This window comes from Alligator sinensis, unplaced genomic scaffold (genome assembly GCF_000455745.1).
Source record: "Alligator sinensis unplaced genomic scaffold, ASM45574v1 scaffold517_1, whole genome shotgun sequence".
NCBI lineage: Eukaryota > Metazoa > Chordata > Crocodylia > Alligatoridae > Alligator > Alligator sinensis.
In genome coordinates this window covers 132,492-148,257 of record NW_005842236.1, presented here as the reverse complement: position 1 = coordinate 148,257, position 15,766 = coordinate 132,492, and the positions used below count along the sequence as shown (strand labels likewise).

General features: G+C 41.6%; 1 protein-coding gene across 1 annotated transcript in view; it reads right to left on the bottom strand.

Annotated features, from left to right (window-relative positions):
* KRAS (KRAS proto-oncogene, GTPase) overlaps positions 1-15,766 on the bottom strand; it is an 89,375-nt gene that overhangs the window by 11,092 nt on the left and 62,517 nt on the right. Inside the window, exons 3-4 of the mRNA XM_025208539.1 lie at positions 13,065-13,243; positions 7,169-7,328 (exon numbers count right to left, since the gene is read on the bottom strand). Of these exons, the coding sequence (XP_025064324.1) occupies positions 7,169-7,328; positions 13,065-13,243 (339 nt within the window). The remainder of the gene's footprint in view (positions 1-7,168; positions 7,329-13,064; positions 13,244-15,766) is intronic.

Sequence of the window (15,766 nt, the reverse complement as noted above, 5' to 3'; positions counted from 1 at the left end):
TTAAAGTTTCCCAAGCCACACATTCTAATCTTTTGATTTCAGCAGGCATATTTACTAGGGCTGTGCAAAATTTCAACAGCCGTTTCGTTTCAATACTGTTTCGACTCATTTCGAGGTTGAAACAGCAAAATCGAAACGAAACAAAGGCCATCGAAATAGCCTCGAAACAAAACAAGGCTAGCCAAAACGTTTTGAAAGTCAAAATGTTTTGACTGTAGTGCTGGGGGTGGGAACACAGCCCAGCTGGGCTGCCTCTTCGCCCCCTGGCTGGGGTTGGGAATGCAGCCCAGCTGGGCTGAGTTCCTTTCTCCAGCCCCATAGTCCAGCGAAACGGTCGAAACAGCCTCACTGTTTCGACAAAGCAAAACAGCGATGCTGTTTCAACTCGAAATTATATTTGATACAAAACACTGTTCCATCCAGACCTCGAAACTGAAGTCGGAAGAAACAGTGGTGCTTCGCACAGCCCTCATATTTACGCCTCTGTTTTGGGCCCTGACATCTTTCAGGTAGATGAGTGAAGAATAATTTTTACAGTACCTTAAAAAAGAAATTAAGAAGAGTGTCTTCATTCTGAACAAGGATAAGGAAAGCTTTTGTTATTTATTTCATAAACAGGCAGAAGGAAGCATACAGTCAATGCTTACTGCCACAAAATAGGTTATTATTTTAAAACTGAACATTATTTAACAGAATAAGTACTATTATCACTTATTATTGCAAGCCAGGCATATACTTGGATGAAACACTTAGAAGCTCCCTTTATAATATCTTGCCATTAAAATCATGAGCAGTGACTCATATTTTCAAAACACGCAAGAAATTAACTGATGTTTCCAGTTCAAAAGCAAGTTCTGCTATTGATGGCTACAAGAATAAGTTTAATAAATTATTGATCTTGGTGCGTATTTGCTTACAGTTTCAGGGAACTGCTAGGGTCAATCTGCAACACTGGCAGCAATCCTAGCTGGAGAAGACTCCCCTAGTACATGTGGAATCTCCCAGTGTCAGAAAAAGATACCGCACACAGGCAGCCAGGAGCACAGCTCAGCAGCGTCTGGCTGTTAAGTCTGTTGTGAGGGAAGGGGTGGGGAGGGGGGAGGGGGCAGACTGAGGCCTCTGTGGTGAGAGAGGGAGTGGGACTGGGGCAGGTGCTGCCCAGTCAGGGTGGGGCAGGGTGCAAGGCAGAGCTATGAGCATCTCAGGGCGGGCTGCACTAGACTCTACTTGGGGCAGGCAGCAAAACTGAAAGCGGGGGCTCTGGAGAATTTTGGGGTAGCTGCAGCCCCACCCCCCAGTAGACCTGCTCCCAGTGCTGCTGCTCACCCCCCAAGCACAGCACAGTCCAGCCCAGCCCAGCCCCCCTGCCAGGAAGAACTTGGCCCAGCCCTGGCCCCAGCTCGCGTTTGCCCTGCACACAGACCAGGGGCACATGCCCCCCATGCCCTCCCAGGGTGCATGCAGTAGTGGCAGCTGCCCCCCTGAATGAGGCACTCCCCTGGATGAGCCACTCATGGGCCTGCCCCTGCCTCAGCCCCACTCCCTCCCTCACTGTGGGGGACCTTGATCTTCCCCTCGCCCCTTCCTCCACAACAGACTTACCAGCCAGATACCGCTGTCCAAGGTGCCAGGCCACATATTGGCAATAGGATCAGTATTGGCCAATATGGCTCCTTAAAAATTGGCCATCGGTATTGGCCAAAAAAATCTCTATTGGTGCACCCCTAATATAAAACATATAATGCAGCCAACACTTGCAAGTTATAAAAAGGCTACTTTTGAGCTGAAGCTGCTTCACTTTGCAGAATAAAATGTCCAGAAAGAGGTGCACAGAAATTTGTGGGTCTGTTCAAAGCAAAGCTGTACTGAGGCTAAAGAGCTGGCCCAAAAACTGGGGCAAGAAAAATGGTGGCTTATACCCACCTACCTCCTCAAGTTGAGTTAAGTTCAGCTCAGTCAGGTACAAAGACATGGAATCTATTTTCAACATACTAGTTGAACTTGCATTACATAGCACCTGCTATACCAGTTCATCCCATTATCAGTGTACCCTAGCTATTATCCCTATAATTTTGTAACAGCTAAATTTACAGCTTTGACTTTGAAATAAGATTATTTTAACTACACATTGCATTACACAACTGAAATCAGAAGGGAACACTACAAACCAAAAGTATATTGCCTATTCATAGGGTACTGCTATTTGGCTCTCATTTTTTAGTTATGCCATAAGATATACCATATTTAGAATTCATGCTTACAAACCCATGCTTAAAAAAATGATAAATCAGTGTTTGCTATTCTGCTGTGGTTCAAATACATCATCAGGATGAGATCAAGGGTTAAGTACATTGAGTTATGTACGTAGACAGGTAGAACTAAGTAATTAAATTTCCAGGAAATAGTCTACCCTTTTAAGAAAAGGAGAAAGTTAATCTTACACCCACAAAATGCAGACAGCTTGGCAAGTCTTCTGATATTCAAAGCATGATTTGCGGAATTTACATTTTTGGAAATAGCATCTAATAAATCAAGTAAAGCTCATATTTTCATGTCTACCTGGGAAACAGGGGAACTTATTCCTAAAAAGAGGAGAATAAATAGTGATCAGCTGCAATGTTCCAGAACACATTCCATCTAAGAATCAAAGAATGTGTTGTCTACAGTTTCAGAGTACCAGTATACAATTTGATTATGTAGTTTTGAGATCACTATTTAGGTGATGCTACTTCATTAGACTTTAGAATGTCAACTTTCCCATCACCAACAACAAGAAATGTAATTTTCTTTAGCAATGCAGAGAAATAGGCACAAAATGAAAAAAAGAAATTACTACCACCACCAAGAACATAACATCAGGACTTCTGTTAACAGAAGTCTCATTGAAAGATAGTCTTTTTTTAATAGAAAAAGACATTACCTCAACAAAGCAAAAAGTTTTAAAGAGCCAGTCACCAGACTGATAGGTTTTAAGTTTTAGGACTGTAATTTTTTTTTAAAAAGGAGGGAGGGGGCTAAATATTCTCTCTTTGAAGGCCAAATTCATAACCAATTAATATCATTTATGGTCACAGCACCATAACTGAAAATTTTTAAAAAGAAAAAATAGAATTTAAGAATATTTTTCTTCCACAGAATTAAATGCATGTTCTTCTACTGCTCTGTGCCGTTTGTATAAGGTAGGATATAAATCTAATCAAATATACAGAACTGCATAGTTTAAAGTGCTGTGATACTTTAAAAACTGTGAAGGATCCACAATCTTGTAGCCGTGTTTGAGACATGGAGACGACTCCTATGACAGCCAATCAATTTTAAATGGGACTATTTACAATAGCCTTTTACACTGGCAAATAATGTTGAAAGGAATATCTAAACCAAAGAAGGCCTTGTTATCTTGAAAGCACCCTGTCCAACACTATGTGCCTTAAGATATTTTCAACTTTTCTAAAAGCAACTGTTTTGTAAATTATGCTTAACATAAATTAACATGAGTATGAGCACAAAAGTGCCTACACGTTCAAAGATGCCTTTCAGTGTTAAGTAAACTCAAAACCAAAAGACACTACTAGCCCTCATAAAGGCATTCACTTGTAACTTTAAGAAAATTCTAAGACCCAGACTTCCAAGTTCCAATCCTAGCTCTGTTATTAAAAATAGCTTACATACATAACGCTCATACACTACAACCTGAACTGGAAGCAATATAGCTCTGTTTGTGCAATGCTGCATGCATGCATGCCACTGATCTCTTCCTCCAAGCAATTCCACTGCTATCCAGTCTTGAAACTATCTGGCATGAAGCTACTCTGATGTCTTAGCACAGTACTGCCCTTCACCATAGTAAAAATAGGGTAAATTTTTATTTGTACATTGGGTATAAACAGCTTGGAGGATGGGTCAAAATATTCAAAGTGCTTTTCATATTCAAAAGTGCCTCTTAAAAACCACTGTGTATTAATATCTGACAGTCACACTCAACGCGATAGTTACTGAAGCCTGCAAAATCTACTGTGCCACAAAATAGCCAATGCACCAAAATATTCTACCACTGTTTAAAAAGCAAGTTACATCATGCCAATGTAAAATGTGTTACCTGTTAAATAATTTCCTAGGACTACAAATAAAAATATCAAGTGAATCAAATGATGGTTTTGCTCATTACTTTTTTTTTTTTTTTTTTTTTAAGATCTGTAGTTATGTCAGCTAATTATAATGTGTACAAGTTCAGTTGTTCTTTAGAAAAAAAATTTTAAACACTGATTAAGTTCCTATCCTTTTGAAAGTCAGATACTGAACATGTACCATGCATATTACATTAACACCACGCCCAAAACCCACTATGTTAAAAGATGAAGGTTGGAGAGTCAACCACTCAAAAGATAGTAAATGCCAAATGCACAAGTTTAAACTATGCCTGTGTTCTACTCATGTGTAACAAGATAATGTGATTAGATAATTAAAGACTATTTTTCCCCCACTAAAGGAAACCTGCCTCAATCAGCGTACCAGATGAATGTCAGAATTCTGTGTTAGCATTGGCAACAATCTATTTGTCTCTAGGTTAATAGGAAGCTAACAAACAGGGCTCAAAGTATCACCTACAATAAAAAACAACTGCAGCATACTGCAGTTTAGTAACATCAAGATCCAGGTGTTTCTTATGCTGTAACTTGGAAACAGCTGGCTGGTTCAAAACATAAAACCCACACTGAAGATAAGTGAAGTCCTTTATCCAGATTTTTATAAATGCAGCCCTATTTGCTTCTCCAACATTCATAGGCACTAGCATTCACTCCTGATTCTCATCACTCCTGTGATCTTATAATAGAAGATCATTAAGTTGCAACATGATTAGCAATTTACATCAAATGTGTCCAAAAGTGTGGTGGCAACTTAAATTCTAGTCACTTCAGGGTACTCCTTCCCTCCCATCCATTTTAATCTAATACTAATAAGAGGTCTCCTGCGGGTGGGAAGGACACATATCCTATACACACCCACATTTGGGGCTCAGCTCTGGAATTAATTCTAACACCAATTCTAGAAAAAGTAGTTGCAATAGCTACAGAAAGAAGAAAAATAATAATCTAACCTTGAAGAACAAAATTAATCCCTAGATAAAAAGGACAATTTCTTCCCAACCATATGGAGCAAGAAGCAAGTCAAACCAAAAAAAAAAGTAAAATACAATGATCAAGATAAGTTCTAGCCTAAATGCACTCCTGTGCTAAGGATAACAAAGGGCATATGGAAAATGGTTGCAATAAATCCACTAACTGCATTATGGTTGGGCACAGCTCTTTAAAAAGTCTCTTATCAGGAGAAACAAATCACATACCAAAATAGAGTTTGACAATCCTTAAAAAGATAAATTTAAGAATGGTAAGATTATAAGACTGAGCAGAATTCCAAGCAGTGATTTCTAAGCAAATAATTTTGTACCGGGCAAGGGGAAGAAAGAAGGGAAAAGAAACCCACGCACACCACACACACCCCCACACACAAGAGGGCTGATACAGCCATCATGTTTGTTTGGTAATATACTCCTAAAGAAAGGTTAATTTTAAACATTTAGCATTTAAAAGGCATTGTGGCGAGGGAAGGGAGAAGAGGAAGTTTTCTGTACAAAACTGGCTAACTAAACAAAAATTCCAACATTAAAGTAAAAACACAGAATTTATACTTTAAAAAGCAGTGTTTTTGCTGCTATTGTCATTTCCCAGTTTTTCCATTTTTATCCTACAGCTGCAATGACAGACAATCTAATTCAGGCAAGGACATTATATTACCTAGAGTTATTCAGCCAGCCTGTATCCCACTTAGCTTACTGAAGATACTTGTAGTTTATTTTACTCTGTAGCCCCACAGATTTAGAGCTTTGGAAATTTTGCCATTTAGATCTGGACTACTGTTTTTGTACCATCATTTCGATTTCAATAAGGGCTGTGGGTTTTTTTTAAACAAACAGAATTATACCAGTACAGTCCTTAGCATAGCACTAGTTATCACTGCAAAAAGTTCCTTATGCCTAGAGCTGAGCAACGAACAGTATTCCTATCACCACGAAAAAATTGCTCAGGTCTCAAATTGGAATTATAAAACAAGTCAACAAAGAAAAGAGTGGGTTGATGGTAAGTTTCATTCTTAATAAAACTACTCTTTTATCATTGATTTTTTTTTTTTAAGAAAATTATTTGGAATCCAAAATAATCAAATGCTTCTGTTTTGTGTTAAAGAAATTTCTCTTCATCATAGGAAATATGCAGTTTAATCTTTTGCATGAAAGGTTTTGATTTTAACAGATCAACATTTTCTGACAGTGTGTCAAAACGTTTTCAGCCAGCTCTATTCATACTGAGATAGCTTCTACCCATTAAGGAAAGAGGAATAGGCTGTACCAGTACAAACACCTTTATACCAGTTAGCTGAGGGGAAAAGCCTGTTTTTTCCACACCAGTTATACTGTGTAGATAAAACTCTCTCACAGAGAAGGGTAAAATCCCAGTCCCACTAAATATCTGTGCGCCAAATTTTCACTCAAGGAATATACACCAGTTTGTCAAACAATTAAATCTGAAGTTTTGACAAAGAATTGTAGGGACAATTGCTTAAATAGAGAAATGTCTTACAAAGTATATCCCACTGAGAATAAGTCAATAACCAAAAAAAGCAATGTTTTTGCTGTCAAGACAGACCACTGAATGTCAAAAACTGGTTTAGTTGTCTGATGGCTGAACACCTTTGCTTCAAAAAACCAATGCATGCCCTTCAGACATTCTTTTTTTAAAATGAAATTATCTCAAAGCTATTAAAAAGTTAATTGCAACTTGAAGTATGCTGCCACCTGGTAGCTCAGTGCAACAGAGGCTTAGGTCTCTTTAGTTTGAGCAGCTAAGCTGCATCACTGAACATGATTCAGCAGGTTCACTGAACAGCAAATCACCACAAGCTTTTCCTTTACAAAAATATACATAAATGCCGGATGGGAGTTGCCAGGGGCGACGCGTAGGGGGTGCACACAGGTGCATATGCACCTCTTGAGTGTGGCTGTGCACCCTGGGGACATGCGTCGTTCATGGCAGTTGCTGACGATTGAACTAATCTAGCTTTTTTAAAAATTCAAGCAGGAGTTCTGCTTTTGTATATCCCTTGATATGAACTTCACCTGTCTTGTCTTTGCTGATGTTTCAATGAAAGGAATTCCATAACTTCTTGCTAAGTCCTGAGCTTGTTTTGTATCTACCGTTCTGGAAGGTAAATCACATTTGTTTCCTACTAGCACCATAGGGACATCTTCAGAATCTTTAACTCTTTTTATCTGCTCCCTGAAAAGAAAAGAAAAGGAAAAATTGAGATTTATTAAATATAAATTAATAAGCAGCATTAATAAAAATTGGATTTTGAAAGAAAACAAAATACAAATTAGATTTTTTTTCCCCTAAGTAGAACAACAATATGAATACTTTTTATTTTGTGGACACCGTTTGAAATTTCAAAACAGTGTAAGCAGTTGACCCTGTTGCCTTTTACATTTAACCTTTCAACTTAAAACATAGCAGAATTGCATATATGTGAAAACCAAAATAAAAATAACTAAACCTGCTAGATGATTAGACATGGCTCCTATTGCCAATGAGACTCACAGGGCTAAAATGACAGACTCCACCCTATTTATGCTACAGGTCCTTTAATTCTATGATTATTTTAATGCCAGCACAGTGTGGATTACCTTAATATAAATGAAACTCAAGTCACATGGCTGAGGTTTTTGTAAAGATTATTATTATTCCTTAGAGACCTTGTCCCACTCATGCAAAATCCCTACTTACAGCTGGGGACAGAATGTAATAGTTAAGCCCTAAAATATAATACAACATTTAAGCTCTCTATTTACATTAGAAAGAGATAAAAGCTGAATGATTTCAAAAAAGTTCCTCCAGTATGCTACAGGGTCCTATTCACTAGGTAGTAGGGCTGTATGGAGCTTCAGTTGCCAATTCAATTCAGCCCGATTTGGCGGCCGAATCTCCAAATCATAGTTTCATAGTTGGCAGGGTCGGAAGGGACCTGAGCAGATCATCAAGTCTGACCCCCTGCCATGGCAGGAAAGAGTACTGGGGTCAAACGACCCCAGGCAAGGTGTTCATCCAGCCTCCTTTTAAAGACCCCCAGGGTAGGAGCCAGCACCACTTCTCTCAGAAGTTGGATCCAGATAGATCCTAGCCACCCTGACAGTGAAGTAGCACCTCCTGAAGTCTAATCTGAATCTACCCTCTGCCAGCTTGACCGTTATTTCTTGTCACTCCTGGTAGTGCTCGGGGGAACAGGGACTCTCCCAATGCCTGCTGGTCCCCCCCGACTACTTTGTAAACTGCCACTAGATCCCCCCTCAGCCTTCTCTTGTCAGGTCCCTTAGCCTCTCCTCGTAGGGCCTGCCCTGCTGACCCCCGATCATGCGGGTGGCCCTCCTCTGGACCCTCTCCATGTTGTCCACATCCCTCCTGAAGTGCAGCGCCCAGAACTGGACGCAGTACTCCAACTGCGGCCTGACCAGTGTCGCATAGAGGGGGAAGATCACCTTCTTGGACCTGCCTGAGATGCATCTCTGGATGCACAAGGTATGGTTAGCCTTCCTGACTGCGTCCCCACACTGTCATTTTGGCATCAATAATGATTCCAAGATCCTTTTCTGCCTCTGCACTGACAAGAAGGGAGTTCCTCAGTCTGTAGGTATGCTGCTGGTTCTTCCTCCTAAGGTGCAGCACCTTGTACTTGTCAGTGTTGAAACCCATCCTGTTCTCATCCACCCACCCCTGTAACCTGTCTACGTCCGATTGCAGCCTATTCCTCCCTTCTAACATGCCCACTTCTCCCCACATCTTAGTGTCATCTGCAAATTTGAACAGGGTGCTTTTTACCCCCTCGTCCAAGTCGCTGATGAAGATGTTGAACAGTGCAGGCCTGAGGACCAAGCCCTGCGGAACCCCACTGCCCACATCCCTCCAGGTCAAATAAGACCCGTCCACCACCACTCTCTGGGTGCAGCCCTCCAACCAATTAGTGATCCATCTGACTGTATAGGTATCGACGCCAGTTTCCTAGTTTTTTAATGAGAATGGGGTGAGAGACAGTGTCGAAGGCCTTCCTAAATTCCAGAAAGACTACATCCACTGTGACACCTGCGTCCAAGGATTTTGCGACCTGGTCACAGAAGGCCATGAGGTTGGTCTGACAGGACCTGCCTCTAATGAACCCATGTTGGTTGCCCCTAAGCATAATTTCCCCTGCCGACCCCTCGCGGACATGCACCAGGACAACTCTCTCAAAAAGCTTACCCAGGACCGAAGCAAGACTAACAGGCCTATAGTTTCCTGGGTCCTCCTTCCTCCCTTTTTTGAATATGGGAACCACATTGGCCCTTTTCCAGTCCTCTGACACAACGCCAGAGCACCACGAGTGCTCGTAAAGCCATAAAGCTCATAAATCGAATCAAGAAACCCTATAATATCTCTGAATTGAAACCCTCCGAATCGATTCAGAGAGATTCGGAAAGATTCGATGATTTGGACGTAGACACAGCTTCAAATATTTTTTCTACATACCTCAAGGTAGCAAGCAGCTCATGAATGCTGAGATGCTGGGGTGGATGGAACATCCAACCGAAGAGTGGGGGGGGGGGGGGGGGGACCCCAAGAGAGGGTGGGGGGGGGGGGGGGGTGTCCAGGTCCCCAGCATGCTTGGCAGCGGACCCAGAAGTGGGCCAGAAGCACTTCCAGTCCACTTCCAGGTCTGCTGGTGAGTGCATGGGGACCTCCCACCTCGGTGACTAGTGCCTCCTGGGTTTGGGGGGCACCCGGGGTCCCCCCAGGGCCAATCACTGAGCTGGGGGACACCAGGGGGCCCCCGGCGCACTCAGCGGCGGACCCGGAAGTGGCTCAGAAGGAATTCTGGTCCATTTCCGGCTTTGCCGCTGAGCATGCGGGCCCCCTCCTGTGCTCCTGTGGGACGCTCCATCCCAACATTTAAAGCTGTATCTATGGCCGAGTCACTGATTCTCCAAATCAGCATCGAATCTTCAGATTCAGATTCGGCTGAATTGAATTGGGGACAGTGATCTGAATCAACGAATCAAATCACTGTCCCTGATTCGGGCCCAATCCAAATCTGAATCGAAAATGGCCCATTTTGCACACCACTACTATGTAAATAACTGCATTAGATTTGGTACTATGTGTAAGTGGTGAGAGGGTTTAGAAATAGCAACTATCTTCTCCTTTACCCTCTTGCTCTTGGGTGAGTGAAGGAATCAGAAAATGCACTTCCAAGACTGGAATCAAAAGCATAGATGATTTTCTCATTTAAAGTATCCCAATGTAAATGTGTGTAGACATTGTAGTTTTCATGCTAACCAGAACCCTGAAATTCATTTTGTATATCCATATCACTTTTTAATTAAAAAAATGTCAAACATCCCCCTTAAAAAACTGATGCTACTATGTTTTAAAAAAAATCTATGGTTAAGGCACTGCAATTGTAGGGGGAGATTTTAAAAATCTGTCTCTATCTGGTTAATATTTTCTGAAGTTTTCTTTAGCAGGTAGCTCTTCTTAAAATACATCTTTAAAACAGTATTGTAGTCAGAACTATTCAGCAAGATGACAAAGCTGCTGAAAGAAACTCAACATATAATACTAGTCTTTAATTTCATTCCTTTTTCCTCTTTCAGAGAACATGGACAGTTAATCCTCAAACAATACAATTATGATTTCCTATAGTATTGAAGTCAATGTATTTAAAAACAGATAGCAATTCTGTGTTTCTTTTGCTGTTTAAAGTAAGATTAAAAATCTTACATCTCCCATGGTGTCCTCATGGTAAAATTGGGGAACTGCGGCCTCAACCACCTTACGGTCCGATGGCTGGGAAACTAGCTTCATGGTCAGACCCAGAGAGTGATAGTCGATGGAACCGAGTCAACATGGTGCATGATGACCAGTGGTGTCCTCCAGGGCTCAGTACTCTTTAATATATTCATAAAGAATCTAGACTCAGGTGTCAGAAGTGGACTGGCTAAGTTTGCAGATGACACCAAATTATGGGCAAGTGCGGTCACGCTAGAGGACAGGCTGGCAATTCAGGCTGACCTGGACAGGCTCACAAGGTAGTCAGATCAAAACCTGATGACATTCAACAAAGAAATGCAAGGTGCTCCACCTTGGGATAAAAAAAGACAAAACACACATCATACTTATAGGCTCAGCAGTGCTATACTCACTAGCACCAGTACCAAAAGAGACTTGGGGGTCATGATTGACCACAAGATGAACATGAGCCACCCATGTGATACAATAGCTGGCAAAGCAAATAAAACTCTGGCTTTCATCTACCGATGCACGTCAAGCAAGACCCAAGAAGTCATCCTCCTGCTTTACTCAGCCTTGATGAGGCTGTAGCTGGAATACTGCACCCAGTTCTAGGCTCCACACTTCAGAAAGGATGTGGAGAAGCTTGAGACAATCCAGGAGAGCCACACGCATGAGTAGAGGTCAAGAGAACAGGCCTTATGAGGAGAGGCTGAGAGGCATGGGACTCTTAAGCCTGGAGAAGCAAAGGCTCAGGAGTGACTTGGTGGCAGCTTATAAGTATACAAGGGGTGTGCATCAGGAACTGAGAGAACGTCTATTCACCAGAGCACCCCAGTAGAAGACTAATGGTCACAAACTGCTGGAAGACCGTTTTAGACTGGACATAATGAAAAACTTCTTTACCATCCGAGTCTCCAGAATCTGGAATAGAGTTCCCCAGAAGTGGTGCAAGCACCTACTCTGGATACCTTTAAGAATCACTTGGATGCTTATCTTGCTGGGGTGATCTGACCCCAGCTGACTTCCTGCCCCTTGGGCAGGGGGCTAAACCCGATGATCTCATGAGGTCCCTTCCAGCCCTAATGTCTATGAATCTATGAAAAAAGTTTGCTCTGCTGTAGGTTTAATGATCATATACACATTATCCAGAGGTTTTATTGTTTTGTTTTCTAAAGTAGTAATTTTTATTGGCTTGGATTTGCACCATCATCTCTTCTATCCAACATCCAGCAGACATAGGAGAGAGTCAGGAGACACTGGCAACAATACGTCCTGTAAGAGTCCAGTGTCTTTATGACTGAATTACAGATGAAGGCTGACCAACTAGGACTTGGTTTATACATGGCAAATAATATTGTAAATGTAGGTAGTTTCTCCCAGTTTGCAGAGTCCTACTGAGATAGGCACACTTTTGTTAAAAAGTCGCATGGATTTTTTCCACTTTTTTTTTTTTTTAAATATATTACTGTTATTTATGGAACAGGAAAGAACTTTTTCATATTTAAAAAACAGACACTGAGGAGGAAAGATTGAGTGATATTAAGTGTTAATATAATATCTATCAAGTCATAATAGAATTTGGTTGCCTACATCAGACTACTAAAAGAGAAGAGCTCCAGCCATAAATAGTAGGAAAGTTGCCCCCACAGAGCTGGGGATGTTAGTAAGTGTTAGCGTCATCCACTGCTTTCACAGGCACATTTCACAAAGAGCAGAATTACTTTACTTAACTGTATTCTACAGCCATAGAAGTACTACTCTACAGTCATGAGGAAGGCAGAATTTGATCCATACTCGATTTCCATTAATCTCAGTAGGATGCTAATTCTGAAGCCCGTATCTCTACATCTGTTTTATATTTCAAAAACATACTACTAGAGGAATTTTCAGGTAGCTTCAACCAGCCTTCTTCCATCAACCCAAAACTGTGAGTATGCTCCAAGAATGGGCAGTCCATTGCATAATCATTCTGGCTAGGTGACCAAAAAAAAAAAAAAATCAAAAAAAAAAAAATCAATAGATATATTTTTAATGGCTTATTAACTGCAAAAGTCACTGTTCACTGCTAGTTTGGAAATATGATTATGTTACAATTCCATAACTGTAAGAAATAAATTATCTTCGGTTGTAAGCAGAAGCAAGCAAATCATTCCCTCTTTGGAGAATTACTGAAGTAATTTATTTTATTAGACTTACCTATAATGATGGATATCTTCAAATGATTTTGTATTATTTATGGCAAATACACATAGAAAACCCTCCCCTGTTCTCATGTATTGGTCCCTCATTGCGCTGTACTCTTCTTGACCTGCTGTGTCAAGAATATCCAAGAGACAGGTTTCTCCATCAATTACTACTTGTTTCCTGTATGAATCCTGAGAACAGAGGAAAAAAAATCCAAGTTAAACATCAGAAGAAAGACTTAAATAATATAACTGAACAAAGGATTTCAAAATGCTTTATGAACATTAAACAAAATTCAACATGTCTATGAGTTAAAGTTTTAGCTCTCCAATTTTAAAGATGGGCAAACTAAGACCAAGTCACTTGTTCACAATCATACAGCAAACCAGAAGGAAAATGGAAAATAGACTTGAGATTGCAGATTCTGGTTTTCCTGTTCCAATTACTATAACCTGTTTCCATAATCTTAGAAAAGACTGTATGCTCCTACCCACTCAAAGCACAAGTGGCAATGTTCACCCTTTACTTCATGAATATCTGCAAGTTGGACAGAATTCCACAACAGAGGTTCACTGGTATCTTAGTTGTGTTTTCTTTTAAACCCATGATACAGAAACAAGCAGGTATAATCTAGTTATACATTAGTTAAAATAGACATCACATTTCTCCTAGGAGAAATGTCTGATATCCTGCAGACATATGAACTAATTATCCCACTTTAAGTAGCTATGAAATACCTGAGGTAACACTTTTTTCCTGGGACAATCTTTCAAGTTAGTTACCATTCATTCCAAGAACAGGCTGTGTGTAAAGATCTATGCCCTCCTGGGTTTTGACTTGGATAAAACACACACGTAGATGGTGACCGGGGGGGGGGCATAAATTGCACCCCGGCAGCCTAGCCAGCTAGGGACCTGTTCCACCCCAGCTCAAATTGCTGCTCTCCCAGGCACATGTGTAGATGCTGCGCCCAGGAGTAGTTTACTCTGACATGAATTGCTCCAGAGTTTATTGCGTCACATTAATTACACATGTAGATGCATCCTGTGTGTAGAAAGTTGCATGCTTATGCCAAAACACTTAAAAGGATTTATCTATGAAAACTTTATGTTACAAAATACTTTTCCTAAATACATATCAGGTATAGGAGTTCAGAAAAATATCACTTCTAGTCTTATTTATATAAAACAGGATTTTAATACTAAGTAAAACTGGAGAGTTGATTACTGCAATACAGATTAGTTTCAGGTATTATACCAGAACCTCATGCTGTCTATCAATTGGTGTATTTAGTTTTTTAACTCCTATTTTAAACTTTCTCTCTGCCTGGTTATATGGGTCTTATATAAAGCAAATGAGGAAAGTGACCTAACTAATCTGTAATGGGGTGGAGGATATCAATTCCATACAAAGTGCAGTCTGTCAAATACACAAAGGGGAAAAAAACAACTCTTTAATTTTATACTTATTATAATTCTAGATGTTATCTGTAACAATAATGGTTAAGTGCTTCAAACCTGGCTATGTCCCTTAAAGATAAAGGTCATCTTTGATAGAATTTTGGAAATATCCATTTCCCTAAAATGCAAAGCCAGTGCTGAAGAAACAAACAGTAAACCTACTGCAAAAACACAAACCAGTGTTTACAACTGGATGAGATTGTGATATGCCCCCAAGCTTCAGGAAGCCTGAAATCAAGGTTTATACATTGTCCCATTGTACAGAAATTCAGAAAGTGATTCCTGTTTCTTTTAAATAGGAAAACTGAGCTCCCATTTTTTGCCATCAGCTCTATCACAGTTGATGATAATTGAATGCAACAAAAGGAAAAATCAACAACTTACTTTTCACCATATGTCACTATTCATGAAAAGTAAACGTGTATTAGTCCTTCATATAACACCATCTCTCCAAAAAAAGTAAACCTGCATAATTGTTGGCCGATAAATGCTTCTGCTGTGTGCAGATGCAGCGCAGCACGAAGCAGAGCTGGCAGCATGGACAGCTGTCTCCAGCTGGTAAGTCGGAAGGGGAGAGCAGGGCAGGGGGCAAAGGGAAGGGGAGGCATCAGATCAACACCCCCTGTGGTGAGGGAGGGGGCATGGGCAGGCACTGCCCAGCCTGTGGGAAACGGCATGCGGATGGAGGCATGGCTTGCAGGGTGGCGGCAGCTCCCACAACTGCTGGCACCCCGGGAGGGCGGGGCGGAGGCATATGCCCCCAGATCTATGCAACGCAGGGCGGGCTTCAGCTGCAGGGTAGAGCCGGAGCTGCACAGGACTTTTCATGCCAGGGACTGAGCTCTCAGCAGACACCAGCACCACTGGGAGAAAGCTGCAGCCACCTCAAATTTTGCCGCAGCTCCACTCCCAGCCCCGCACTGCCCCAGCTGAATGCCCTACCTCTAACCAAGCGACGGGAAAAGCTGGGGCTGTGCTGGGTGGTGGCGTGGGGCTGGGAGGGGAGCTGCGGGTAAATCTGGGGTGGTTGCAGCTGCCTCTCAGCGCCGCCAGGGCCCGCTCCAAACTCAGACCCCAGCAAGAAAAGCCCCGCGCAGCGCTGGCTCCAGCTCCAGCTCCATCCTACAGCTTCAGCCTGCCCCACTCTGCGCAGATCCAGTCACACGCCTCCCTGTCCCTGCCCTCCTGGGGTGCAAGCAGTGGTGGGAGCTGCCCCCACCACATGAGCTGTGCCTCCATCCTGCACCCGCCTCC